The sequence below is a fragment of the Xiphophorus hellerii genome, chromosome 11 (genome assembly GCF_003331165.1).
Source record: "Xiphophorus hellerii strain 12219 chromosome 11, Xiphophorus_hellerii-4.1, whole genome shotgun sequence".
NCBI lineage: Eukaryota > Metazoa > Chordata > Actinopteri > Cyprinodontiformes > Poeciliidae > Xiphophorus > Xiphophorus hellerii.
In genome coordinates, this window is record NC_045682.1 from 15,352,568 (window position 1) to 15,364,836 (window position 12,269).

The window sequence follows — 12,269 nt, forward strand, 5'->3', positions numbered from 1 at the left end:
GTTATTGAAAGAAAATTAGAATGTTTTCTTACCTGGGATGGATTTGACTTGAGGATGTAGTTGGAGAGATTCATTATTTGAGGTCAAAAGTCGGATGGAGCTCGACTTAACCGTTTCCCCGAATGAGCCGCGGAAAATGGATGTGTACAGAATGCCTGGGAAAAAAAAAAAAGAGGAAAAAAACTGTCTGTTGTAAAGCGGAAAGGCTCAGAGGGATCTCTTTTCCAATACATGGTAATGAGGAATGTGCAATTAACTGGGCTCTGCGAGCAGGAGGTGCACGACAAGGGGCTGGGGGAGGGTAGATGAGGGAAGACAGCACAATGCTACAAACTACACCAAACTATTTTTTACGTGGCTGCCATGAGCTGATGCAGTAGAAACATCATATTTCTCTGGAAATTGGGTCATAACAAAAAAATAACTGAGAAATAGTTGATTAAAGTAGTAGACAAAAAAAAAAATCTAAAAATAAAAATGAACTGGAGACAATATGCAAACATTAGATTCTCAAAGGATTTGGTTGATTCCTGTTAAACTGCTAATATATTCTGCTTCCAGTCAATGCAGAAAAACACAGTAAGCATTGCTAATCAACCAAAGAGGCTGCATTTGACATATGAAATACACAATGAAGAAGTCCCTTATAGGAGTGTGGTTATATATATATATACATATACTGTATATATATTATCTAATCATTGGAAGTTTCTGTAATAACATTGATAACTTGACTAAATATTTCTCAGTTAAAATGACACTATGTATTTTCATTGCAGTTTTGATTGTAATTAGAAGTCTTTCCATTATCATATCATTTTTAATATTTTAATCATATTTATTCAGCGTGTATAAGAAGCAAACTTTTCTACAGGCATCAGTAGTCTAATTTCCTGCTTATATGCAGCATATAAGTAGGAAATTAGATTCTTTCCTCTTTGGGTAAAGTCATTATCACTTGCATGTCCAGTTTTCAAAAGTCGGAAATTGTCCAACAATTTTTTAAGTAATTGCAAAATGGATTTCATTTGAAGACTTTTTTTTTTCCATGCAGATGCAAAAACAAGTCTTGCATTTAGGTTGCATCCTGAACAGGCCACTAGTCCATCACACAGAAGCACAGTCACAGTAATTTACCATTACCAATTTCTCTAAAAGGGATATTTTGCGGGAGGAAGCCACAACCAGAGAAAACCCACGAATGCTGTGAGAGAACACGTTAACTTTGTGCCAACATTTAACCTCAGGTCCTTTTTGCTTCAAAGCAACAGTGCTAACAACTGTGCAACACTGCACATATTTGAGTGTTCTCATTTAATGAGAAGAGACAATGGATGTTATTTCTGTTATTTCGTTTTGCCATGTATACTTTCTTTCTTTCCATCGTCCAGAGTGTTTTAGGAACTTTAATTTGTCGGAGTTTCCTGTTTCTGAAACACAATATGACACGACACAACTCCTCATTTCTCTAAGACACTTTTTAAAGAGTTGAAGACAACAATGGATCCACGTGAAGAAGAAGGAACAGATGCATATTAATTGTCATTATCAAATATTGGCATCATGGAAGTAGTCAGGGAAGGAAATCGCTTCTTTACGAATTGATTTTCTACATCTAGTATTATGCTGCTCGAAGTGGCAGCATGTTGGAGTAACTGTCACACTACCACTGATTTTGTAGACTTTAGGTCATAATATTGTCAGTTGTGGCTTTGCTTATTTGGACAATTATTCCCTCTGGTTTTGAATGCTGTGCAGCTGGAAAGATTTTTTTATTTTACTTTTATTTTTATTTTTTATTTTTTTGGACAGTTGCTATGATGAATAATTGTTCCAACAACACATTGTTTTTGCAACTGGAAACAGCTCATTAGCATCTCAAAAGCTCCAGTAACACCTGAACTACAACCCCAATTGTAGGGGACTTAAAAAGGAGACTTTGTGCATGCAGAGCAGGACCAAACAGCAGAGAGAGAAGGAAGAAGTTCAAACCAGCTCTTTCATTGAGACCGCAACATCTCTCTCCCCAGCTTCCTAACCTTACGACCAGGCAGACATTTGAAAAGGAGCAGCAAAAGCAAATGAGGTGCATTAGCAGTGCTTGGCAACAACGGCAATGACATCCAGGACATATTATTGTGGAATATAGTCTCTGCTCCCTGGGAATTGAGCATTTAGTACATCATGTCAGTCATAAGACAGATACTGTATGTCAACAGTCATCGAGGCCTTGTTAGAGTCGTTGCAAGACTGACTGCTCCAGATCCTTTCTACTTACAGCATCACCATCCACAACTACTCTTTGAAGATACTTGGATGACATGAGTTACAATAATACTTCATTTCCTCTCAGGACGAATAAAGTATATTTGAATTGATCTAAGTTGCATACACACAAGAACACCCACGAATACTCAGCCCCAAAACTAAACCTACTAATATCTACAGTCAAAGCAACTAAAAAGTAGGGGTGTGTCATATTGGTAATACAGATCGATAAAAAGGAAAATATTAGGAAAAAAATTAAATGCATGTGATAAAATAAATCAATTTGGAAAATATATATTATTTTATTCTGGTGACTGTTTATAAAGACGTAAAAAAAAAAAACAGAACAATTTTTTGAGTTTACATATTTCTTTGGCCAAATCCAATAAAAAAAGTAGAAAATGTGAAATGTCAACTGTGATATTGTTAAAAAGGTATTTAGAAAAATATGCTGTGATATCATTTTTTGGCAAAATCACCCACTCGCTCCTATTAAAAAGTAAAGAAAACGGGCACTGAGACAAATAAGTATAATAAGTCAAATAGGAGCTAGTGTTAATTCATCAAATTATGCTATTACACAAATATTTCATCAACAAGTAGTTTTTTTTTTGTTACATGCAATTACCACACTAAAACTGGATTAAAACATCAGTTAGAATGATAACTATGACAGACATGACTCCCACTTTCATCAAAAAACAAAACAAGCCTAAAATACTGCAGGGAGATGAAACTCAATAAGATCCAATTAAAGTCATGTGAGACGGTGAGACTAGTTTTCTATAACTAATTCCGCGCCATTCTCGGACGTCTTCTAGGTGAATGAAATGATTTCCATTCAAGTCGTAAAAGGACCTAAGAAGTCATTCCTTTGAAGTCGTGTTGAATAAAGTCAGAGGAAATTTAGCGGAGGAAAATGTAATAAGGAATAGCTGACAAAAATTTGATTAAAACTAAAAATCTCTACAGATATAGAAATGTGACAGAAACCAAATTACATTTTGGTCAAAAGGCTGCGACTGAAAAGAAATACAAACGTGCTGTCAAAATTAGCACAGGTTCTAGTTATCTCCACTTTAAATGACTGTCTTTCTGCCACCTCTGGGTTGGTGACCTGTATAGACTATGAACCCAATGGATGGTTACATTTTTACAGAAAAGGGTCTTCAAATTGTATTTATCTGGCAATAAATATACTTGTTTTATTAAACAAAAGTGTGAAAGCTTCGCACTTTTGTGTCAGTAGGAACTGTTAAAGAAGATGCTGTCTGAAACCTGCACATGTTCCAGGTAAAATATTTATTATTAATGTCATTCTTTGCCTTTACCTCTATTCTGTTTTTATTGTTTTATAACGTCAAAGGTATTGCTAATTCTTGTCTACTGTAAATGTGTGCTTAGTAAAATTTGGCTAGCTTAATTTGAGTATAAGAGAAATATGTCAAGATTAAGGAATACAAAAAATACACTTTTTCGCTTTATTGTTTGCCTTCTCATGTATTTTGCATTCAGGAATCTGTTTGGTTTTATGGACGTGCCGGAAATACTGAAAAACAAAAGTGACTTTAAAAATGTTCCCTTCCGTGATTAGATTTGACTGATTGAAGGTGTGGAAGGAAATAATCCAGCTGTTCAAATAATTCATAAAGTTTCAAAACAAGAAGAAAAGCAGCTTTCAAAATTGGCCAATCTAGCTATTCGGAGGATGTTTTCCTACGAAAAAAAATAACACTCAGAAAATATCCCCCCCCCCAAAAAATCTGCAGCAGTCATTAAAAAGATATGAAGCAAACTTTGACAAATGTATCTTCTTTGCAATTTCTGTGTGATTAGACCTAAAGATGTTTTTTTTTGTAGCAATTATTTATATTTTTCTCAATTACAATTCTTCAAAATCTACTGAATAAACAATCCAAAGAAGAAAACAGCGGAAAACAAGTGAAGGGAAAAAAAAAAAAAGAATAACCAACTGGGGAATGAATTGCATCAGTGTGTATGTGTTGCTGCTGCTGCTTCTGCTGCTAACTGTGCTGAATCAGGTATATATTACTTCCCCCTCTGCAAAGTCTGATATTTTTCCCCTCAGTTTCAGACTGAATCTCCCCCAATCTCAGTGGCTGACCAAGCAGACTAATGCAGGAGAAATAGCACTAAATGACTGCGAACACTGAACAGATTTGACTCTAATTGTGATTGTTGGCTGAAAGGGGTCACGGTTCAGATCTGTGAATGTAATGCACGATGATTAGCCCTGCATGCTATTGTGTGTAATGTTACTGTGATATTGTTGCCGCCTGTGACATGAGCTGTAATTTGGAGGCTGTAATGCTGCGTGGGCAGACGCTCATTGATAGCATTTGGCGCACAGCCTTGCTTGGGTGAAGCACTTATTAGCAAAGCCAGTCAATCTAAACATCGCAGACAGTGCCCTGAGTCAATGGGAGTGTGTTTGTTAGCTGAGCATGCTGTATAATAATCAGTACGTCCCGAGCAATCTAATGAACAGCCATCATAAGACGTTTTTTACATAATCCTGCCATCTAAGATTACCTTAATGCTTGTAAAAGCTCGCTGCCGATGTGTGCCTCATTACCTTGGGACATTGGTCATTTCATTTCAAGGGTCTGATTTTCATTAACTGCTCTACCCCCCCAACCCATTAGCAGAATGAAAGCTCGACTGCAACCATCTGGCTGCCAACTAGACCTCAGGGCTGCTTTATGGCTCCATCGAGCTTCACCGAGGAGAAGGTTGCACTATTAGAGATTTTTTTTTTCTTTTTCTTAGTCAGGCCAAAGGGGAGTTATGGGAGTGATGCAAAGAAGCGATGTCCACATTTGGGAATGCGGGAAGGAAAAGGGAGGATGGGGGAACCTAAATAAATTTAGAAAAAGAAAGAGAGAGAAAGACAACTGGCACAGCAACAGAGGAGAGGCAAAGTGAGACAAAGTCAAATAGAACCTGAGAGAAATGTCAACACAAGGAAGGAAAAAAAGAAGGCAGAGAGAGGAAAAAAGGGAAAATAATGTAAAAAAAAAAAAAAAAAGGCTACATGTAATGGAAATGACATTCATAATATTTCCAGAATAAGATTTGTGTTTTTTCCAGGCTGCTGATTCCCAGAGGTGTGACGAGGGGGGGGGGGGAAAGAGCTGACAGATGATAACCCATCCTGTGTAGCTTATGGTAGAGTAAAACAGGTGTACATTTTTATTGCCTCCAATGGACACATTTTATTTTTAGAATTAGTTCTCTTGTTTTTGAAATGGCACCTGCTTACACGTGCATATTTTAGTCTCTCCTGTGCAGCCGGGCTCTTGCTCTCCTGCGGTGCTTTTATTCTCCAATCCTGCCTTAACCACATTTCTTGCCCCTAAAACGCTTTTCATTTTCACAATGTCTTTGAATGTCTTGCAAAACTGCCCATGAATGCGGGCCGGCCGACACCAACTTGCTTTGTTTGAGTCCAAGAACGCAACAGAGAAGCAGTCCTGGGGAGAAATACATAATACAGTTTTCTACTCATTTCTCTCCGCAGAAGCAATATTGAAATAGTGTTAATGCTTGAATTGAGCAGAAGTTACTGACAAGGTGAAAAGTGTGCAGGGACCCATTATTTTACTGGTTGGATTAAACTTTTTTTTTTTTCTAACATAACAGCACAAGGTGACCTACAGTAGTAGACGTGGTCCAATGACAAACATGCTATATTAATTATATATCTAATATTCACATTACAGAGGGTGAAAGCAGATTTCATCAAGCTCGTTTAACAAATCCTTTATGCTCATTTCATTTTCGTCATGCTACTTAATAAACAAAAGGTTTGTTACAACATTTGGAGACCAGTAATTCATGCTTCATTTAGTTTTCTAACATGCTCACACTTAACATGGAGGTCAGAGGTGGACCCACAGCATGTAACAATGGCTGACCTTCGGTGCTTGTAGGAGTTTTTCTCCCTTGCAGCAGTCTGACATAGTCCTGCCCACACAAACCAATAAGCTCATCTTGTTAACGGTTTTTAAGGAACCACATTTGATGGTAGATTCGGGCATTGCTAGAACAGTTTTAGATGATTACATGTTTTTTTTTTTTTTAAAGAGAGAAAAACTTTTCTTTCTTTCCCCACACTGCTGCATCTCTTGTTGAGCTTCACTTGAAATTTGTTGTTGTTGTTTTTTTCCCTTTTACAGCCTTATTCTTTTTGAGGCTATGCTCAGAAATTGCAGCGTACACAACATTTGTTTGCCAAACCATCTGGAAAAGAATCTTTCTACAAATGTATTATACAATAGTCATGCGGATAACACGAGCTCAGACTACTAATGTTTGAGGCGGTTCAGGAGCCTTGTGTTGTTGAAGGCAGAGTCCTCTCATCTCCAGTCCTAAACGCAATATATGGCACCTTACAAAGGCTTCATATCGTTTAAAAAAGGTTCAGGTTTTGTCACGTTGCAAAAACAAAATTCAATTTGTTTGCATGCAACACAAAAGGCATAACTATGAAGTATGTGTAAAATAGTACATGATTTCCAAACTGAAAACTTTGGTGTGGATTTCCATGCAGCCCACCGCATTCTGACTCTCCTAAATAAAATCCAGTTTGGCTTATGCCTTTAGAGGTCACTCGGTTAGTAAACAGACTCTAACTCCATGAAACCTAAACTCAGTATATAAATCCATCTGTTCTGTGAAGGTCTCAGAGGTTTTTAAAAGAATGTTGTCGAATAAATTTCATCATAAAGACCAAGGAACTGAATGGACAGGTTATTAGGGATAAAGTTGCGGAGGAGTCTGAAGCAGGGTTAGCCTTTGAAACAATAGTAAGTTTTAAAGATGTCACATTCGTCCTCCGGAAAAGGAAGAAGTATGGCACATAGCTGGCTAGCTTAACTAAAAGCCTTGGCACGGAAAAGCACCAATGAGCTGCAGGGATCCACATCTCAGGTCTGAGGATTTTTATAACAGGACAGCTACTGTTATTGTCATTCACAAAACTTTATTTATGAAATTGTTGCAAGAAAAACAGCACCGTTACAGTGAATATGGGAGACGAGACAGGACAGAGAAAAGTTGTGTGTTCCAGAAATGGTGGGGCACAGCAGATGTATGTATTGCAGAAAACACACACAGTGTGTCAAACCCTGAAATCACCATCCTGAATACGGTGATGACAGCACCATGCTGAGGGGATGTTTTTCTTCTGACTGAACCATCATTGACAGAGGTTTGAATTTCTGACGGCAAAGACGGGTAGAAAAATGGATGAAATACAGACCTGGGGGAGAAACATGTTAGATGCTGCAAAAGATGTGGGATTAACTTCCAGCAGGAAGGTACAGAATCGTTTAAATCAAAGCAAATTCATGTGTTTGAATAGCCCAGTTAGCAACCAGACCAGAATAAAATGAATATCCAGTGGTCATTGATATTCTCCATTCAAACTGACTGAGCTTGATAGATTCAGCAGAGAGGAATGGGCAGAAACTTCAGCCTTTAGATGTGCTGGCAAAGACGTAACCCAAAAGACTTGCAGCTAGAGCTGCAGCAAAACATAGACTAAAGGGCCAAACACAATCGCACTGCAATACTTTCTCATTTTTACTTCTATAAGACTTGCATATGAATAAAAAATGAAAATCATAAATCATTTTTCTCAGTTCCCAATTATGTGCTACGCTGTGTCATGTAAAATCCTAATAAAATATGTGCAGGTTTGCAATTGTAGTCCAGGGTGCCGTTTATCCCCCCTCTTGTTGTTCATTACATGATAGTCAGACTCTGGCTGCTGGCGTGCCTGCTGTATTTTACAGGTTTACTCACAGTCACCGATTTAACAACACCACTTTATTCATTAGAAGGCAGCGGCCACATACATCTCAGTGGCAAACTGTTACAGTCCTGAGACATAAACCAAATGTGAAATGGGGGACAGAAAAGTGACCTAACAGACTCGGAGCATGGCATGGTTATTTCCAGCACCTGAGGAATGTCTCACTGTGGGGCTTATCACGCACAGCGGGGGTCTACGCTTTACTGAGAATTGAACTATAGAGAAAGAGAAGAAAAAAAATAAATCGACTCAGCCGCTCTCCTGGCTTCTGTGTAGGGCAGAGGTGAAATAAATAGTCATAATGGTATGTGATAAATTTAGGGTTAGAAATGAAAAAAAAAAAAAAGAAAGAAATGAAATTCAATTTAACACTGGTGTGGACAACAGTGCATAGCATACAAGAATATAACTGGACTGGGCCAGGATCAATATCGGATTTCTTGGCAGAATCTTTTGTTTAAGCCCCCACCCGCTTTTTTTTTTATTCTATTGAACATGTCCAAGCCCTCCTACTGCACCTTAAAGCAGTGACTGTATACAGTAGAACAGCGAAAGGTCCTGTTGTAACGCAACAACGATCACAGCATGTTCTGCAACACAATTCAAATCCAAAATTTCATAGTCATATAAGAAGACGTATGCAGATGTGACTATTTTCTTTAAAGATACTATCCAGCTGTGATTTACTTTATTTTTATTTTTTGCCAAAAAATGCACACTGACAATAAACAAACACACGGCAGTGCGGTATTGTTTTCCACTAAATGATTTTACAGTGCACTGGAGGAAAAACCTGCTTATTCTGCTTATTTGTGGGAATAAATTGATGACATCACAGGAGGCACAAGAATCTGGCTGATCAGCTCGCACGAGCAAACACGATTGCTGACAGGCACGATATCAGGGAGTGATAGAATCACTAAAATCACTAAAATTGCATTTTAGTGATTCTAACTGATCTGAAACAAGAACGTTTGACTTCGATTTAATGTTGGACAGTGAGGAAAAACTGGTTCTACGTCAAACAAGTCTGACTTATTCCTGAGCACAAATTAAAGATGCCCAAAGAAGACATGTTGATCTGTTTAAATGTTTTTAAGCAAGTACATGGGAATGTACAGCACTCACATTCAGTCAGGAGGGAGATGTGATGATTATGTGGTGGTGACAAAAGATTTATATAAGACCCAGAACAAAAGCTGAAGACAATGTGTAAACACTGACCATAGCTAGTAAGGAAGCGTCTATATTCCTTGTTGAAAGGCCAGTCAGACAGGAGGAAGCCACTACTCCAACTGCCTCATTAAAAGCAGTTGGATGTAAAAACCCAAATGGAAGCTTTTAAGTAACTTGAAGACAAGGAAGTCAATTTTGGACTAACAACCACAAAACCTCGATCTCAAATCCGATTGAAAAGTTGGGAGTAGAGCTAAGAGGGTGCTGAGCAGACGGGACACAAATCTAACCTGATTACACCAGTATCAGTATTTTTCCCCAGAAGAACAAGTCAAAATTGCAATAGACTATTGCAAGAAGCTTGTTGAATGATGACAAAATTTTTTTTTACTCAAGTCAAATGCAAACCTTTGAGTTTCAAGAAAGTAAAGGAAATAATAATAATAATAATAATAATAATAATAATAATAATAATAATAATAATAATAATAATTAATAATTAAGAAAAGCAGATTAATTGGCATTAACTTTGGAGATTCTAACTGATATGAGTTTGATTTCATGTCGGATATTGAGGAAAACTGGTTCTAACTCAAACTTGATCTCAAATGCATATAGAAGACTGCTTTTGCTGGTTTGGCATATAAAAAAAAAATCTGTTTTGTCTGCTTTTGTTCTACTTGATTATAACTGTGTAATTAAAAACAGATTGAAATAAGGGGGAAAAAATTTTTTCGTTTTGCTTGATTACATTAAACAGGAGAGTAAAGAATCAGGGCGGAATGTTTGTTTTGTTTGTTTTCTTTTTTTCTTAACTCCTCCGACTAAGTTGTTGGAGGCGGTTCCTTTCGCAGACGCTAGGAGCTGTCCGCGGTGCTGAACTGCCTCTCCTCTCTCTCTCGCTTCCTCTCTGTGTGCCGACAGCTCCCACAGCCAGGAATCCGCTTACCGCTCGCCCAAATTAAAACAGGACCTCCGCGATCCACTTGATTATTCCCGACCCTCTTCACTCAGCGAATTATTCCAGGAAGCAGAACGGTTTTGCAAATCCTCGCCTTGCTCATATACATATAAATATTTTCTCTATCGTTCGCCGGCCACTGGAAGTACCTCTGTTATTCTTTTTTTGTAACACACGGACGTTCAGTTTCACGCCGGGAAGAAAGACAAACCTCGACTTTCGCCGACATGTGGATGAGACGTTGCTGCCAGTTTAAGACTCTATTTGCGGTTTTGGCTCTCGCTGCTGTAATCGCCCAAATCCACGGAGAAGGTAAGAACTTGGCTTCCCGCTTTCACTTTTTTTTTGTGTGAAGGTCTCTGCTGAACTACAAAAGGCGATGGGAAAAACAAGATCAGTGCTTGGACAGGAGCATCGGGCTGACGATGTGCAGATCTACAAGTGTGAATGTTAAACGTGCAAGACTTTAATATATTATCTTTAAAAAGTGACGGTGAAAAAACCCCAAACAAACAAAAACAAAATCTTCCCAATCTAAAGCACTTCTTGCAACATTGTAAATGCTAAATTAGTCCCATGGCTCTCGGAATGCACCCAATTACAAGTTATAGATCCCTCACATTCTGCCGGAGGGTAGAATGAGTTCAGCACTCGGTTACGTAACAGTAATACTGTTAATCACAAGTATGAAAACAGCCCCAGGGGGAGAGGTGAACTTAATAAGACTCTCACAAAGCAAACACCGTTGTGGAACATATTCCACCTAATGCGATCATTTACCTCGCCGCGCGTTTTACGTGTTTATCGCTCCCTTTGAAACCCCGGGTTCACAGTTAGGAAGTGACTTGTTTTGCTACTGAGGGTCCATGTGACAGACGGTGCTCCTTAATAAGACTCTAATCCTCTGGAATTGCAGAAGATTATTGACCAAGCTGTTTGACACAGTCGAGTGGGGAAGCGGCAACAGATTCGCGCGCAGTAGTTTTGTCCTAATTATTTCCCAGTGGTCCGAATCTGCTTCCCCTCTTCATCAGTACAACTATGTTCTTGTTTTCGTTTTTTGCCCCATCTGTGTTTCTGCCTATCACCATACTTTAGTCCTCAACCCTTCGGCAGGAATTCCATAATGCACTTTGTAAAGCATCAGCACAGATTGCCCTTAAAATAAAACAAACCAGCATTTCAGCGACACATTGAAACTATTTGAGAACAAATTGAAACATGACAAAAATGATCAAATCTGTTTAAGAGAAGGCAGTTTCTTAACTCTCCGACTTTTTTCTTTTGTTACTACTACTTAGCAGATCGATCTTCACGCATAATAATTACATTTTGTCTATGTAAACCCATAACAATTGAACTGACGCCTTTATAGATCCTCTATGTTAACATTCATCTGTCTCACTGATCTGTACACAAGTGTACATTGTAGGTTTAGAGACTTTTACAACGTGACAAGCTTGAGTGTAAGTTTAAAGGCGTCATAACATTAAAATAAACATTAATAAATATTTAATAATAAAAAAAACCTTGATTCAAATAATTCAAATTCAAATAAATTAATTATTTCTACTGCTGCAATTAGGATATATTGATTATTACAGTAATTTTAATGTTATCTGTAACACACATTTTTGTGTCCTTTCAGTTTTCACAAGAACAAAAAAATAAAAATAAAAATATTTAAAAAAGCCTTATTTCAGTCACCTGACAGGCAGTGCACAGCAACAGGTGCCGGAGGAGCTGCAGATGGAGAAAACTCCAGTCATGCTGATAGTTTCTCATTTAAAGGACTTTAAAACATGCAACCCTAGAACAGGTTCATAAAGGTTACCAACACACATTCCTAATTAAATTTCGACTCCTCAAATAATCATGAGCTGTAATTTTGTAGCAGCCTGAGATAATATTGGGTCCTCTAAATAGAACGCCACTCAAGTGAATAGGTGGTGGAGGGAAGTTGGGGCCGCATTGATGCAGAATAGACTTCCAAAAGGCGTTGGCGAGCAAATCAAGTTATTTAGG

The 12,269-nt window shown here is 38.0% G+C and overlaps 1 protein-coding gene across 1 annotated transcript in view; it reads left to right on the forward strand.

Moving 5' to 3' along the window:
* Positions 1 to 10,162: 10,162 nt before the first annotated feature.
* The window catches only part of LOC116728612 (seizure protein 6 homolog), a 115,124-nt gene continuing 113,017 nt past the window's right edge, over positions 10,163 to 12,269 (forward strand). Inside the window, exon 1 of the mRNA XM_032576853.1 lies at positions 10,163 to 10,556. Coding sequence (XP_032432744.1) covers positions 10,472 to 10,556 — 85 coding nt within the window. The 5' untranslated portion in view covers positions 10,163 to 10,471. The remainder of the gene's footprint in view (positions 10,557 to 12,269) is intronic.